Source organism: Glycine max, chromosome 19 (assembly GCF_000004515.6).
Source record: "Glycine max cultivar Williams 82 chromosome 19, Glycine_max_v4.0, whole genome shotgun sequence".
Classification (NCBI taxonomy): domain Eukaryota; kingdom Viridiplantae; phylum Streptophyta; class Magnoliopsida; order Fabales; family Fabaceae; genus Glycine; species Glycine max.
Genome location: NC_038255.2, coordinates 24824018 through 24841303, shown reverse-complemented (window position 1 = coordinate 24841303; position 17286 = coordinate 24824018). Strand labels below are relative to the sequence as shown.

Below are 17286 nucleotides of genomic sequence, written 5' to 3'. Positions count from 1 at the left end.
AAAAAGACTATAGGCTGGACCCTGGCGGACATTCCTGGTATTAGCACATCCACATGTATGCATCAAATAAATTTAGAGGATGGGACTAAACCAGTAAGACAACCACAGAGAAGACTCAACCCGGTGATTCTTGATGTAGTGAAGAAGGAGGTAACCAAGCTTTTGCAAGCTGGAATCATTTATCCTATCTCCGATAGCCAATGGGTGAGCCCCATCCAGGTAGTCCCGAAGAAAACCGGCCTCACCGTGATAAAAAATGAGAAGGAGGAGCTGATTCCTACTCGGGTGCAGAACAGTTGGAGAGTCTGCATCGACTATAGGAGGCTGAACCAGGTTACCAAAAAGGACCATTTTCCCCTGCCATTCATTGACCAGATGCTTGAACGCCTGGCAGGAAAATCTCACTACTGTTTCCTTGATGGTTTTTCTGGTTATATGCAAATCACTATTGCTCTTGAGGATCAGGAAAAAACCACATTCACCTACCCCTTCGGCACTTTTGCCTATAGGAGGATGCCTTTCGACCTGTACAATGCCCATAGGAATGTCTCTTTATCGGGTTATCTTTGGAAAGGCATGTCATCTTCCAGTGGAGATTGAGCACAAAGCATACTGGGCAGTGAAGACCTACAACTTCTCTATGGATCAAGCTGGTGAGGAAAGAAAGTTGCAACTGAGTGAGTTAGATGAGATCCGCCTAGAAGTGTATGAGAATGTCAATTTCTACAAAGAAAAGACCAAGAAGTTCCATGATAGCATGATAATTAAGAAGGACTTCATGGTTAGGCAAAAAGTGTTATTGTATAATTCTAGGCTTGGACTCATGAGTGGTAAGTTGAAGTCTAAGTGGATTGGTCCTTTTGTTGTTACTAATGTTTTTCCCTATGGTATAGTTGAGATCAAAAGCGACTCCACAAACAAGAGCTTCAAGGTCAATGGACACCGACTTAAGTCATTCCTCACAAACCCTTCTTTAGTGGACGTAGTGGTGGAAGAGACTTCCTTACTCCACCCTACTCTTCCTCCACCATGACTTAGGGAGTTTTTCTTTTCCTATCTCCTTCTTTACTTTTATTACATTTGTACGATTCTATTTGATGGTTTAATTGCTTTTAATCTTTTACTTGTGCTACATTGAGGACAATGTGTTGTTTAAGTATGGGGGGAGTGTTCTTTGGTTTTGCTAGTTTTGTTAATTTTGTTAATTTTGTTAGTTGTGTTAAATTTATTAATTTTGTTAGTTTTGTTGGGTTTCTAGTTTAATATTTTAGGTCAATTCTGTTTGCATGTATAACTTTGCATATTTTTCTTTGAATTATAGGATATGTTCAAGTAATGGGTAATTGTTTTCAAAATAAAAGTCGCTTGACATTTTGTGATTTGAAGTCCTTGTTTTTCCTCTACATGTCATGATAGTTTTGAAAGCTCAATTTGGAAGTGATAAGTTTACCTTTGTGAGAATTTGAGTCATCATCATAACCATTTGGTGTGTTTTGCCCCATTGATTGCTTGCACAATAGTCTTGGCTTGATTCTTGTTGATGCTTCCTAATTCACATGCATATTTGGAAATGATTTAGGCAATTTTGTTCTTATAAGCCTCTAGCCAAATGGACTTACCTTGAATTAATACCTTTGATAGCCCTTTGAGCCTATGTTTCCCTTTCTTTGTTTTGAAGCTCATTACAAGCCTTAAGTGAAAAACCATGATCTCACCTTAACCTTAAGGAATTTTGGAGCTTTGGAATTGTTTTGGGAATAAGTGTGAAGGGTTTTGTTGGATAACATATTTAGTTGGCTATGCTTCATGATGTATTTTGGGTCATACTTGATGTACATTGTATACGAGTTAAATGTTGGACATGCTGAATGATATGCTATTTCTCAAATGCTACAGTGCAAAAAAAAAAAGAAAACAAAATAGAAAAAAAATTAGTTGAATCAATTCGAAAAAAAGAAAAAAGAAAAGCAATAAAGTTGAGTAAATAAGATCTTAAATGGAAAAAGAATGATGAAACTCTTGGCTATACTCTTTGCGTTTAAATTTTATCTTTAGGTTTTCTTATTTTTTCTTAATATGCACTTATTCCCCATTGCTCCTCTATTCCTTTGGGATTTAGCTACTTATTCCATATTTTTCCCCTACCTTGTTGATCCTCATGTGCTTGTGTTTATGGGTTGATTGTCAATTTTAGAATCTTGCCAAGTTTATGTGGTGTTGGTTTTCATGGGTGCTTTGAGGGTAAATAGTAGCCTAGACACTAGAGAGATAGAGTGTATATCTTGTGAGGCTTTATCACTTTTCATTCTTGAGCTGATTAACAATTTTTCCATGATTGGGCTGCTTGGATGATTTTCACGAATGTCTTGACTCTTTGGATCTCTTCATGTTAGATGTCATCCATTTTTTGTCATTCCTTGAGATTCATTGAGAAATATCTAACTGTTGTTGTGTATGTTTGTTTCTCTTTAATGTCTCTGAATTTGTCCCTTGCTTTGTTTTTTTTTTTTTTGATTTTGCCCAGGAGTGCAAAAGGCTAAGTATGAGGGGATTTGATGTGTCATCATTTTCTCATATTTCTTAACCCTTTTTGTCACCATTTTAATTACTGATTAGCCTTAATTGTCAAATTAATTATGCAGTTTTATCATTTGGGCCTACTGGATTAATTTTGTGTTTTTAATTTAATTTCAGGAGAATTATAAGCAACTGGGCTAGAATCCAGAATTGGGCTTGGACTTGAAGAGAGTAGACTATTTTATTCTACCAAATTTTATCTTCTCTAGATTTTATCTTATCTAGATATTATTTAGATTTGATCTCATCTAGATATTATTTCATCTAGATCTTATTTTATGTTATCTTATCTAGATTTTATTTTATTTATGGGCTTGGATTTAAAACAGATTTGTAAGCTTTGGGGCTTGAAACTAATAACAGCACCGAGGTTCTAGTTTAGACTCTTCTTCTCTCTTTCCTCTCCTCTCTCTCTTTTTCGTTTTAGTTTTATAGTGCTACTCTCAATTCGTTTTAGTTTCTTTTTCGTTTTGGAGAATAATTCTAGTTTTCTTCGTTTCTACTACAATTTTGTTTTCTATTGATTAATGGAAGGTTAAGTCTCTAGCGTTGATTTCTCTTGAGGATCAAGTACAACTCTCTTTGAGGTTCTATTATTACTATTAAATTCTGATCAGTTTTTCCTCTTCACCAATTACTTTGTATTTGTTGCTATTAATTCATGCATGCTTAGTGCTTGATTAATTGTCTCTGCGCTGAATTTACGTTCATGCTTAATGATCAGTTTCGTTCATGATTAATTGGTGTATGTGTTGCTTAATCACATAATGAATGCCTTATGTTAAATTTCTCTTAGTAATTTAATTTAGGGTTGGATTAAGTGGTTGAATTGATAAAGGATAAACTCTCGTAACCTAGTGTCGCAAAAGAATGTTTATACGGATAACCACTTGGGTATTTCCACCTACCCCCGAACCTCACGGGTTAGTGCTTGACAGAGGTAGTCTGGTGCGGAGAAATTACTTGTGTATCTCCGCATGTCACCTGACTTCAGGGTCAGTATGACAGAGATTGTGGGGCGGCTGACAAAAGCGAGGCTCTTGCTCCTACATATCCTTAATTTGTGATGTGGAACTCAAACCTGCATAGTTCTTGATAACTGTGAGACTAAAATAGTCTCGGTGTTTTCTTCAATAAAATGCGAACATGCTTTAGTAAAGAGACAAAAACTTCCAATTGATCAGAGCAACATATGCTTTTTTGGATGAAAAGCAATGTGTCTATCGGGGAAGGAGAGTATGCTGATGAAATTTTCTCATAACCATAAATGAGATTTTGGATGTTAGCATTTCGTTTCTAAATGACCATTTAGAGGAAACACTGGGTTCAACAAAAATAGAAGAAAATCACTCAAAGTGTATCAACCTCACACAGGTAAGTGTTTTATCCCCAGTGGAGTCGCCAACTGTCGCAACCTACCCTTTGGCGGGAGGGCGACGCGAGACTCACGGGTGCGTCTTCCAAGAAAGGAAAATGCGCGGAGTCGCCACCAACGTTTATTCGTGGAAAACGTCGGAAAAACCGGAAATGTGTGGTCTACGAACTTTAAGTGTGAAAGGTTCGAGAGTTGTATTTACGCATGGGGAATGTATTAGCACCCCATGCGTCCGTCACAAGGAACGACAACCTTTAATCAAGTGTGCAAATATGACTTCAATTTGTTTTATTTCCCTTTTACGTTTTTATGTCTTTTTATGCCTTTTGTATTTTTTATCTTTTTGTGGTCGACAAGGGTGTTTCCCTTGCTCCTACGTATTCCTCAATTATGGTAAGGAAATCAGACCTACGTAGTTCTTCGAGAACTAAACGTTGGTTAAGTTATCTTTTATCTTTTTTGCAAGATATATTTTGACTGAACAAAAGGTCGTTTTAAGGCGTTGGACCGTTAAACGATCTTTCAATTCTTTTGAAAGGAGAGAAAACATTAAGGCATTGGACCATTAATGATCTCTTGGTTTTTTTTTGAAAGAGGTGACAAAGTTATATGTTGACTTTAGGCTTTTAAAAGTCCACGTTTAATAAAAGCAAAGAGGATCATTTCAAGGCGTTGGACCTTAAAATGGTTTTTAGGTGATGACAAAAGCTTGATTTGTGAGTTGATTTTAGCCTTAGTTTCATTTTGGTTATTAGTCAATTTGATTAAGAATAAAATCCCAAAGAAAAACGTCCGATGGATTTTTTATTATTTTATTTAAAGATATTTTTTTGATTATTTTATTTAAAGATATTTTTATTATTTTGCCTCTTTTTGGTTTTAAACGTGGTTACGGCATGCAAGATCGATCGGATTTTATTCTAACAGAGATTAAAAGATATTACAACTCAAATGATCGGTGGAAATTTATTTTATTTTTGATTTAGGTGAGAAAACGACTTAAATAAATGGTTAAAGCACGTCAAAAGGGGGTACGGAAAGCAAACGAAATAAAAATAAAAGCATGCGAAACAATTGGGGACCACTAAAGGCACATAGAATGTATTGAAAGGTTCGATTTCGGGAACTTACCGGTGGAAGACCGAAGAACGAACGAAGAACGGTGGAAAACCTTCATGAAATCGCCCACGGAAACGTCTCGGAAGCGTTACGGAAGCGCCTCGGCTTGGATTTTCTTCACGGAAATAATTTTTCTCACTAATTTCAAGTGAATCTCAGATACCAGGAGGGTTGAACGAATTTGATCTGCCCTCTTTCCCTTATTTATAAGGAAAAAGAGGGAGGTGGTTGCCGCCCAGCTTGCCTGGGCGAGCTGGGTTGCTTCCGCCAGAAGGCACCGCGTTCTATTGGAACACCCTGGAAGGTCCAAGTGGGCCTGGTTGCTATTTGCACACCCCTATTTACTAAATACACCCATTTTCCCTTTTTCGCTGATTCTTTTTTCGTAACGTTACAGAACTTTACGGATTACGTAACGATACGCGTTTTCTTTCCATAATGTCACGAAAATTTATGGATTACGCAACCATCCCCTCTTTGACTTCTGGAATGTTACGAGACTTTACAGATTGCGGAATAATGCTTCCTTTCAACCCCTGACATGTTGCGGAACTTCACGGATTGCCTAACGATGGGTGTTAAGAACCTCGACGCGGCCAAGTGAAGGTTGCATCCCACCAAACAGATGGTCCCCGGACGAAATTAGGGTATGACACCTAGGATAAGAGACTTGCTTGTGAATCAAGGGGAAGCAACATGTTTTAATTCTGATATTTTCTAATTCACATCTATTCGCTGTTTAATTTACAAAAGCAAACAACCCCCCCCCCCAATTCGTTACTATTTTCCTACTATCTGTTATGAATGTTTGGTTGACCATTGCTCGTTGGGAGACGACCTTGGATCACTTCCTAGTTACCGCATTTTAATGTTTATTTGATTTGGGTACGGCCTCGATCAAATTTGGCGTCGTTGTCGTGGAGCAATGTCCAAAGGTTCATAATAGCTAGTGATTCGTGTTTTATGTTTAGTTGTTTTAAGTTTTCGTGTTGTGTTAGTGTTGTTTAGTGTCGTTTAGTGTCTTGTTATTTTGTTTAGTGTGGTGTTTTGTTTTAGATGAAATTGAATTCCTTTTGTCTCTCGAGATTCATGGAACTCTTTTCCATGCGCAAATCCTTGTAGAACACAAAGCTAATGAAGAACAAGTAGAACCTTACACATATGACGGATTGCCAGAGGAAAATCTTAACACAAAGGTAGACAGAGAATAGGAACATTGTAGCAGTCATGTAAAAGAGCACATCCCTAATGAAGGTCATGACGTAAAAGGTGGAGAGGATGGTGTCGAAGTTGATGTGATATTGGCCGACATGGAGGGCAACGGGGGATTAAAAGACGTCGGGGGCGTCGTTGTTGAGGGAGAGGAGGGTGACGACATGCATGTTGAGGGAGAGGTTAAGGTGAGAGGTGAGCTTTGTGGTGACGAGGGAGAAGTGGTATTGAGCAGTGGTGATGAGGATGCAAAAGTAGAGCTGGAGGAAAAGCGAGAGGAAGGGGATGGAGAGAGGGGAGGTTTCAGGAAATAGGCACTAGTAGTTGAGAACCCCATTGGATTCATTGGAATAAGATGAATAAGTGGTGAGGAGAAGTGACCTAGTTTAGAAATGGGATGGTTTAGGGAGAAGATGAGAACAAGGATGATGATGAGGATGATTGTGAGTGAAGATATGGTGTAGAAACAGGGTTAAGAGGGCGTAATTGGTAATAACAAATTTAATGATAAGGGGGTTCAATTAGCAAAGAGAGAGGTGTATTTGGAAAGAGCCTTTATTGTATTTCAATTGCACTGCCTGATAACCCAGTAGGTAAGGGTGATGCTAGGTGCACCCTGCATTATTGCTGGTGCACCCAACATTTACGTGAATGGGCAAAATGCCCTTTATATAAATTTAAAAGTTGTACACCCATCAACCCTTATTCACGCGTTCCGTACAAGCATCTTCTTCCCTCTTCTTCCCTGTGTCGTTGTTTCATTTGCTTCGCTATGTCATTGGAGCTTCTCCTTCATTGTGCTGTTCGAGCTTCTTCTCCTCTGTTCATTGTCGGCATTAAGGACCTGCAGCTTCGTTGTGCTGTTCCACCGTCAAGGTAAGCTTTTTGTCTCCGTTAATGGCTGCCTTTTTCATTTTTGGTATTGTGTTTTCATATGGATCAACATGATCCGTGTTTGTAATATGATCCATATAACGCATACGGATCAACTTGATCTGTATGAGTCATACAGATCATGTACGGATCAAGTTGATGTGTATGGCCTTATTTAATTTAAATAAATAAAATTAAAAATATGTATTTATGTTTTGAAAAATGTTTTTAAATAGGTAGTTTATTTGTTATTTTTGTTTTAAAAATAGGCATTGTTTGTGTTTTTAAAAATAATATGTATGGTTGCATGGTGTTATGAAATAGTTATAAATTTTAACAGTAAATATATGAAATTTGTAGTTGTTTATGTTTATTTTATTTCAATGAAAAAAAGTCATATATTATTTAATTATGTAGTTGTTATTTTATTTATGAATTTTGTGTTTTAATTATGTAGTCATATATGTTGTTATGAAATAGTTTTAAATGGTGTTATTTTATTTCAATGAAAAATAGTCATATATTATTTGTAGTTGTTTATGTTTATTTTAATAGTAAATATTGAATTTGACCAAAAAATGCATGTGTGTCAAAATTTGCAGATTGTGGTTAGAACTAGAGGGTTAGGTCGTGCCTTAGGCAGGATTAAAGGTAGAGCCCTGGGGAGAGAGGATCATCATCATTCAGATGATGTTCCCTAGCGGTGAAGGCCTACAGCATCCGCACATAGGCAACAGGAAGCTGCCCCTATTGCTGAGGATACTCCTGTCGTGACTAAAGACGTACATGCACATGCAGAAGAAGCTGTTGATGATGCTAAGGGATTTCCAGGTGGGCCGCATGACCCATCAGTGTTGACTGACTATGGTGACCATGTTGTAGTCATCGTATGGAATGGAGAGGTATTTAAAATTTTTAATTAAACTTATTTGTTAAGTATTTGTTATTATTTAAAATTGTCATAATTTTAATTATTATTTTTATCAGTTGTCAAATCATTTAATTTTTTTTGCAGGAACATCCTGAATTGAAGCTATCCTCCCATGGAAGGAAGGTTCAGAAATTTGGGAGGCTTGCTCCTAAAGTTGAAGGGCCAGTCGCTGCCACAGGATTAAGTCTTTTGATCGCATGTTCCGTAGACACTGGCGATCGGGGACTTATATCCGCTTTTGTGGAGAGGTGGCATAAGGAAACTAGCAGTTTCCATCTTCCTGTTGGAGAGCTGACCATCACCCTGGATGATGTGGCCTATCTGCTTCATCTTCCTATTATAGGCGCATTCCACAGCTTCGAGACTCTGCATGTCGACGAAGCAGTCTTGATGTTGGTGGAGTTACTTGAAGTCTCTGGAGAGAAAGGTAGAGCTAAGACAACACAATATCATGGGGCATACATACGCCTATCATGGCTGTGAGATATTTATCAGAGTAAATGTGAGGCTGGAAATTGGACTGTTGTAGCTCGTGCCTATCTGTTGCATTTGTTAGGTTGCACTCTTTTTGCTAACAAGAGTGCAACACATGTTCATGTTGTTTTTTAGACGCTTTCTGATACTTGAGTCAGAGTGGAAGCTACGCATGGGGAGCTGCTGCCCTAGTTCATATGTATGATCATTTGAATGATGCTTGTAAGAGTGACGGTCAACAACTTGCTGGTTACATCACCCTATTACAGGTAATTATTGTCAATTATTGTAATTTAACTATTTTTAAAATGTTATTAATATGTTTATAATATGTTAATTTGACATTTGTTATATTTTGATCTAATATTTGTAGTGTTGGATATATGAGCATTTTCCCTCTGTTGCTGAGTCTTTGAGTGATCCAGACTATGATGAGATGTCACCACGTGCCTGCCGGTGGATTGCTATGAAGGCTTCTTCAAAGTTATTACCAGCATCGACGTACTGAAAATGTCTAGATGGACTGACGATTGCTGATGTTTGCTGGATGCCTTACGGTGACCACCGTGTAGTGCAGGATTTTGATTTGATTTCATGCTTTTCAAGTCATATACGATGGGGTCTTGTTGTCATCAGACACCAACCATAGAGGGTGGTGCAACAATTTGGATATGTTTAGACCATTCCTCCACAGACTACAGGTTCAATGTTATCATTTGAAGATATTGACGATAGGTGGATGCATTACTTTGACTATCTTGCTGTAGTGGGGAAGATTTGTGTTGTGCCAGGACAGTGTGCATCAGATTAGATGCAGTGGTTGTTCATGATTTCTCATCCATTCATGACACCAGCATAGCCTGCTGATCTAGCTAGACATCCACCTGTGACGTAGGATGACACATATGTGGAGCCACATATCCCTAAGGTCCCAGTGGCACCAGCAGCAGCACCGACACATGACCCTTCTGATGTGGAGCAGCCTAGACATGCAATGGTAAATAATGTTGCATTAATGTTCTATTAAATGTCATTTAGTTTAATTTTGAAATAATGTAATAATTTATGGGTTGTTTTCAATGTCATAGGAGGCTTGCCAAACAATCGTAGAAAGGTTGGAGCGTTTGCTCAACCTAAGGATAGTCACTGCAAGCACAGAAATGCATGAGGTCATGGAAGACTACTTAAGGATCACTAGGGGTGTCACAGCAGAGAGCAATGTTTATGTCAGGTCATGATGAAGGCTGCGCACGGATCAACCATAGACGTCTTCCATTTTATATTTTAATATTTGGACTATGTTTTTAATTTTTTTGTATTTGACAACATTTTGGTTTTCCCAAACACTTTGTAAATGTTAACTTATTTTGGTTTATAATTTTTAGTCTATGTTTATGCCTCTAAATATTAGGGTTAACGTTAACAGATTATTTTAAATTACATAACCATTAAACGTATCAGGTAACCCTAGTAATGACGCAACAGTAAATTCATAAGTTCTGCTCCTTAAACAATTAAATTTAACATAACAAAGCTACTGACAATTATGTGAATATGCAGCCTAACAATTATATATTAATGTAGGACATTACAAAGTCGTTAGAAGCTACATGTTCAGTCTTCAGTTATGTTATCATAGTCTCTTTTCAACATCATCAAGTTTTTGTACTGATGAATTCTACTAATATGTGGAGTTGGCCACTGCATTGCCTGAGGATGACAATTCCTACACCATAACAATGCTAAAGGCAGTAAAGGACAACGATCTTTTAAATAAACCTGTTGTACATGCACAAACAATTTTACGTTATTATAACTGCATTGCTGAGGATAGATTGCAGGTTTTTTAGTTTTTAATTATGCTGCGATTATAATGCTATTTAAATTGATCCTAGTCCAACAAGAGGAATCTGAGGACTAAGCTTGGTTTAAATTAGTCTAAACTTACGAGGGATCGAGGTTTAGTACTTTAGTCTTCAGCATAGAACACAAGACCATTCTTAATTAGAGAAATATCTTTATATGCATCAACTCATTTATTAGAAAGACCCAATGCTTTTAAACCACTGATATCACTTTTAATTGCTTGTGTTTACTGTTTTTCTAATTAGGATATATCATACTTTTACTTCAATTCACAATTATTATTTTGTGTCAACAAAATACCTAATTATTGAACAAAGCTTTGCCAAATAAACAAGTTCCCTGTGTTCGATACTCGGATCATTCCTTTTTAATTTTAAATACTTGGTGACCCGGTGCGCTTGCCGGTATATCACTTCCCCTTTGATATAAGTGTTTGTAAATTTAAGAAAAAGGAACTATGTGGGGAGGCGAACAAGTATTTTGGCGCTGTTGTCAGGGAACTTCTTTCCATTTGGAAAGTTTAGTTCAGTTTGAAGGCATTGATTCCTTTTTTTCTTTGATTCATTGATTATTTTTGAGAATATTTAGTTACTGGAAAATTTATTGTTCTTTTGAATTGGTTAACTGTTGTTCTAGTAGTTTTGCATGCAAAGAAGTTCTTCTGCAGGTGTTTTGATTCCCATAGACTGGGAAATTAATGCTACTTGCAGGAAAATAAACGCAGAAAGAAACAGAAAATTTTTGTAGGACATTGAGGTAGCAGCAACTCCAGAAGGACCTCTATCTTCTGAGGCATCTTCTAGTTTTCCAACTCAAGGGCAATCTCACACAGTTTTAGCTGAAGCAAATATCATGGCTGAGGAGCCAAGAAGAGTTACTCTGGAGGACTACTCAAGCTCAAGTGTGTCGCAATTCTTTACTAGTATAGCGTGGCCGGAGGTTCAAGCACAGAATATAACCTATTAACATTCATTAATTCAGTTGATACACAACAATTTGTTTCATGGTCTACCCAACGAGGACCCGTATGCACATCTAGCCACTTATATTGAAATTTGCAACACTGTTAGATTAGCTGGTGTGCCTGAGGATGCTGTTAGATTGAGCTTGTTTTCATTTTCTTTGTCTAGAGAGGCTAAAAGGTGGCTTCTTTCATTTAAAGGTAACAGTCTTAAGACCTGAGATGAAGTAGTTGAGAAATTCTTGAAGAAATACTTCCCAGAGTCTAAGACAGCTGAAGGAAAAGAAAGACACCTACTCATGGATTTTCTGAACCAATTCAGCTCAACATTTTTATTGACGGGTTGAGGCCACAGTCCAAGCAGCTTTTAGATGCTTCCACAGGGTGAAAAATCAAATTGAAGACTCCGGAAGAAGCTATGGAATTAATAGAGAATATGGCTGCTTATGACCACACAATTCTGCGTTATAGAGCATACATTCCTACAACAAGAAGCCTGCTAGAGCTTTCATCACAAGATGCATTGTTGGCACAAAACAAGTTGTTGTCCAAGCAACTGGAAGCATTGACTGAAACATTAAGTAAGCTACCAACTCAATTACATTCTGGGCAACCTTTACCCTCATCTATTTTGCAGGTTGTAGGTTGTGTCATATGTGGTGGAGCACATGAGTTCGACTGATGTATTCCCCAAGAAGAAACAACACATGAAGTGAACTATATGGGGAACCAGCCAAGACCAAATTTCAATGCAGGTGGGCATTCTGGATTTCAATATGGCCAGAAATATCATTCACTGTAGGGACAATGGAGAAATCACCCTGGAAATCAGTTTAATAAAGACCAGGGTGGTCCATCTAACAGGCCACAACAACAAGGGCCTAGTCTCTATGATTGAACAATGAGAGACTCTTGCCTAGTTCATGCAAGTTTCAATGTCAAATCAAAAGAGCATAGAGTCAGCCATTAAGTATCTGGAAGTCCAGGTGGGACAATTGGCAAAACAATTGACAGACCGTCCGTCTAGCAGCTTTGGAGCTAATACTGAGAAAAGTCCAAAGGAGGAATGTGAAGCTGTCATGACTAGAAGCAGATTGGTGGTCATGAAAGAAGGTGAGAATGGAATAGGTGCAGAAAAACAACAGCTGGTGTCTGGCCCAACACTTGATCCTTTGGTAGAGTCTTTGAGTGAGTCTGATGAAGAGTTGGAGGTAGAAGATGAGAAGAAGAAGGAGACAATAATAAATTTGAGTGAACAAGAAATAAATGAGAAGAAAAATAAAGATAATTAAAAAGGAAAGGAAGAAGAAAAATAAATTGAAAAAGAAAATGAAAAAAAAAATGAGAAAATAGACAAAGAAAAAGAGATAAAAAAAGAGAAGAAAAGCAAGAGTGAGTGTGCAAGAGAGAAAAAGAAGGAAGCATCTTCAGCTAAAGGGAAGGAAGTACCATATCCCTTGGTACCTTCTAGAAAAGACAAAGAAAGACATCTAGCTAGATTTATGGATATTTTCAAGAAGCTAGAAATTACAATGCCCTTTGGAGAAGCTTTACAGCAGATGCCACTTTATACTAAATTTCTGAAAGATATGCTAACTAAGAAGAACAAGTACATCTATAGTGACACCATAGTTGTGGAAGGAAATTGTAGTGCTGTTATTCAACGTATCCTTCCACCGAAGCATAAGGATCCAGGCAGTGTCACTATACCTTGTTTTGTAGTAGAAGTTTCAGTAGGCAAGGCTCTTATTGATTTAAGAGCCAATATTAATTTGATGTCGCTCTCCATGTGCTGGAGACTTGGAGAGCTGGAGATAATGCCTACTCGGATGACTTTAGAGTTAGCTGATCGCTCCGTCACCAGACCCTATGGAGTGATTAAAGACGTGTTGGTCCAGGTCAAGCATCTCATATTTCCTGTTGATTTTGTTGTAATGGACATTGAGGAAGATGTGGATATTCCTGTCATTTTGGGACGTTCATTTATGTCCATTGCAAGCTGTGTGGTGGACATAGGGAAGAAAAAGTTGGAAATGAGTCTTGAAAACCAACAAATCACATTTGATCTTTTAATGAAGGAAGAGAATTACTGGACCAGGATGTATGCTTATAGGTGAAGGAGTTGGATAAGAAGGTTCTGAAGGAGAGAACCAAGATTGATCCAGGATAATTGAACGATGCGTCAAGCTAATGATGTTAAACGAGCGATTGCTGGGAGACAACCCAGTCATTTTTAGTTTTGTTTTGCTTGCATTTAGTGTAGTTGTTGCTTGTGATTATGTGTTTTCAACTTGTTTAATATTGAAAAAAGGGGTTCATAAGCTTTGGTGAAGAGGTGAACAGAAAAAGAACTTAGAAGATTTTTCAATTGTTCACTCGCTAAGCGCAACACTCGCGCTAAGTGCCAAGTCTTCACGTGCTAAGCGTGACCTTGCTCGCGCTAACTGCTTAGACCCCTGATTAGTGGCTAGATGGTAGCGTTAAGCGCGCTTCATTGCGCTAAGCCCAATTATCTCACTGGAATCTGAATTTCTCGAATTGGGCATAGCGAGGTGATGCGCTAAGTGCCAATCCTTCTCTGCTTTGAAAATCTATGGATAGCGCAAAGCGTGTATAGCTGTGCTAAGCCCAAATACCTCTCTGGATTTTAATTTATCGCATTGGGCTTAGCAAGGTGACGCGCTAAGCGCAATTCCCTTTCTATTTTCAAATTCTTTGGAATATCACTAAGTGCTAGTGAAGCGCTAAGCGCAAGCCATCACTGCATGGAGGAGCATGTTTATGCGCTAAGCCCCACCTTTGGCGGCTAAGCGCAGATTGCAGGACCAATTTGAGCTGTAGGAAGCGCTAAGTGCAGGTCCTCATGCTAAGCCTAAAAACCTTTTTGGAATTTGAAATTTGTGAATTGGGCTTAGCGTGAGAACTGGCGCTAAGCACATGGGCTTTAAAACCCAAACGTTGTTGGATCGAGTGGCCTAAGAATAATTAAGAAGGGGGGTTGAATTAATTATTTCTAAACCTCTACTAATTAAAAATTACTCTTCTAAGGCTTTTACTAAATTGTTAAGAGAATGAGGAGTAGAAGAGAAACTTAACAGAAAGTAAAAGCGGAAATTAAATGCACAACGGAAAGTAAAAGAGTAGGGAAGAAGGAAACAAACACACAAGAGTTTTTATAGTGGTTCGGCAACAACCCGTGCCTAACTCCAGTCCCCAAGCGACCTGCGGTCCTTGAGATTTCTTTCAACCTTGTAAAAATTCTTTTTCAAGCAAAGATCCACAAGGGATGTACCCTCCCTTGTTCTCTTTGAACCTAGTGGATGTACCCTCCACGAGAACTGATCCACAAGAGATGTACCTTCTCTTGTTCTCAGTCAAACCCAAGTAGTTGTACCACAAAGGATGTACCCTCCAATGTGTTAAGACAAAGATCTCAGGCTGTTAAACCTTTGATACTTTGTGAATGGGGATACAAAAGAATTCTCAGGCGGTTAGTCCTTTGAACACTTTTGTATTAGGGAATGGGAAGAATCAAAAGAATTCTCAGACTGTTTCGTTTTGAATTCTTTGACAAGGGAGAAGGGAGACACAAAAGAATTCAGGTGGTTAGTCCTTTGTTCTTTTGGAAAAGGGAGAAGAGAGACACAAAAAGAATTCAGGCGGTTAGTCCTTGGCGAATTCTTTTTGGCAAAGGGAGAAGAGATGAAAAGATGAATAGCACAAGTTTTTAAGGTTTAGAAAACCAGAAAACTTCAGAAAGCTTTTGGTACAAAGAAGAAGAAGAAGTTCAAAGAGATTCAAGGCTTGTAAAGGATTGTAATGAAATGATTGGAAAAGTATTCAAGATGATTGAAATTCAAGACAAAGCCTTGCTTTTATAGACTCTTCATGTCTGGTCAAGAAGACCATTTAGAAGAGTTATAACTTTTAGAAAAACTTAAAACCAATTTGAAAAAGTCAAAACCCTTTTGAAGAGTTACATCTTTTGATTTATCAGAAACAGTCACTGGTAATCGATTACCAAATTAGTGTAATCAATTACACAAAGCTTTTAAGTGAAAGGATGTGACTCTTCACATTTGAATTTGAATTTCAACGTTCAAGGGCACTGGTAATCGATTACCAAAACATTGTAATCGATTACAACTTTTTGAAAATAATTGGAACGTTGTAAATTCAGTTTGAAAACTTTTTCAAACTTATTTTGCTACTGGTAATCAATTACAACAATATGGTAATCGATTACCATAGAGTAAAAACTCTTTGGTAAAAGGTTTTGTCAAAAACTCATGTGCTATTCAAACTTTTGAAAAAACTTTTTAATACTTATCTTGATTGAGTCTTGAATCTTGATCTTGATTCTTGAGATCTTGAACCTTGAATCTTGAATCTTGATCTTGAGTCTTGAATCTTCTCTTTATTCTTGAATCTTGAGTCTTGAATTCTTCTTGATTCTTATCTTGAACTCTTGAATTGTTCTTGATTCACTTGAGTTGTTCTTTGATTGATCTTTGAGCTTTTTTTCATCACCTTTGTCATCATCATTGTTATCATCAAAATACCTTTGAATCACCTTTGATTCACCATGAAGCTTTGTTTCTACAAATGTCATATGGACACGCTAAGCATAACCTTGCGCTAAGCGTGCCATACAAAACTGCTTAGAAAAAAGAGATGGGCAACTACTTAGGTAGTTACCCATTCTTCTTGTGAGAACAAAAGCCCATCTAGTGCATTTTCTTCTACCTGTGCTTCATCTTTTGCTATTCCTACACTTCAACTTCTCTTTGCATCCACATTCCACAGTCCAAGTAAGCATTTTCTACTTTATTCTCATTTTCCTTTAAAGTTGCAAACTTTAGGGTAGAAGATTTAATTTTGTTAGGTTGTAATATGTTTAGGGTTTGTGTTCTTAGGTTTAGTGTTTTACTATAGATAATGTAGTTGCTTAGATTAGGTTTTATGGCCCAATAGGGGCATTGCTTGGAAAAGGGGATGAAAAGCCCTGAGTAACTGCTAGAAATCATGATGAACACGCTAAGCACGCCTTCTGTGCTAAGCCGGTTCATCGCATCTGATGAATATTTCGATTTCCAGATGATCGCGCTAAGCCTAACCTTGTCGCGCTAAGCGCATTTATCCCTTCGGTTGAACATCAATGGTGAAATCGCTAAGCGCATCTATGCGCTGAGCAAGACTAGTGTTTCAGACACTTAGAAATTTTTCAAAATTTTGTTCAGCGCTAAGCCTAGCTGCTAGGCTAAGCGCAATATCGTCTCTATTTTTCCTATTTGTGGAATAAGGCTTGCTCGCTAAGCCTGTGCTATGTTTTTGTGAGGTTGAGCTAAGCGCGCCTTGTCGCACTAAGCTCAAATCTCCCTCTATTTGAAAAATTATGGATTTAGGCTAAGTATGCCTGCTGCGCTAAGCCTATTTTGTAGAAAAAGATTTTCTGAGTTCTCTCGCTAAGGGCGTGGCTATTGCACTTAGCCCATGAGTAAATTTTCATAAGGCGCGCCCAGTCTTATTTTTAGTTTTATTTTTTTGTTTTTCAATCGTGAATAACTCCTGTTTAATCTTGTTTTATTGTCTATTTCTTTTTAGATGGCTTCCCGCAAAAGAAAGGCACCAGCCTTAGCATCTCAAGCTCGCTATGATAGATCAAGATTCACATCCCAAGAGGCCTGGAATCGCTATTCTGACATTGTGATTGGCAGGAAGATTCTTCTTGAGAGGAATGAAATGATATATCATACAGATTTTGATGAATTCAAGATTGAGTTGGAAAAAAGGAATTGGCACAAGGAGCTGACCAATTTTCTAGACGGGAGCATTGATGTTGCTATAGTGAAGGAGTTTTATGCTAATTTGTATGACCCTAAAGATAAATCTCCTAAG

General features: G+C 37.8%; 1 protein-coding gene across 1 annotated transcript; it reads left to right on the top strand.

The window, feature by feature from the left end:
* The first annotated feature begins 12323 nt into the window (after nucleotides 1–12323).
* On the top strand, nucleotides 12324–13505 carry LOC102670349 (uncharacterized). The gene is made up of 2 exons (XM_006605025.1): nucleotides 12324–12599; nucleotides 12909–13505. The coding sequence occupies exons 1-2, from the start codon at nucleotides 12324–12326 to the stop codon at nucleotides 13503–13505; spliced, it is 873 nt and encodes a 290-aa protein (XP_006605088.1).
* The last annotated feature ends 3781 nt before the right edge of the window (nucleotides 13506–17286 follow it).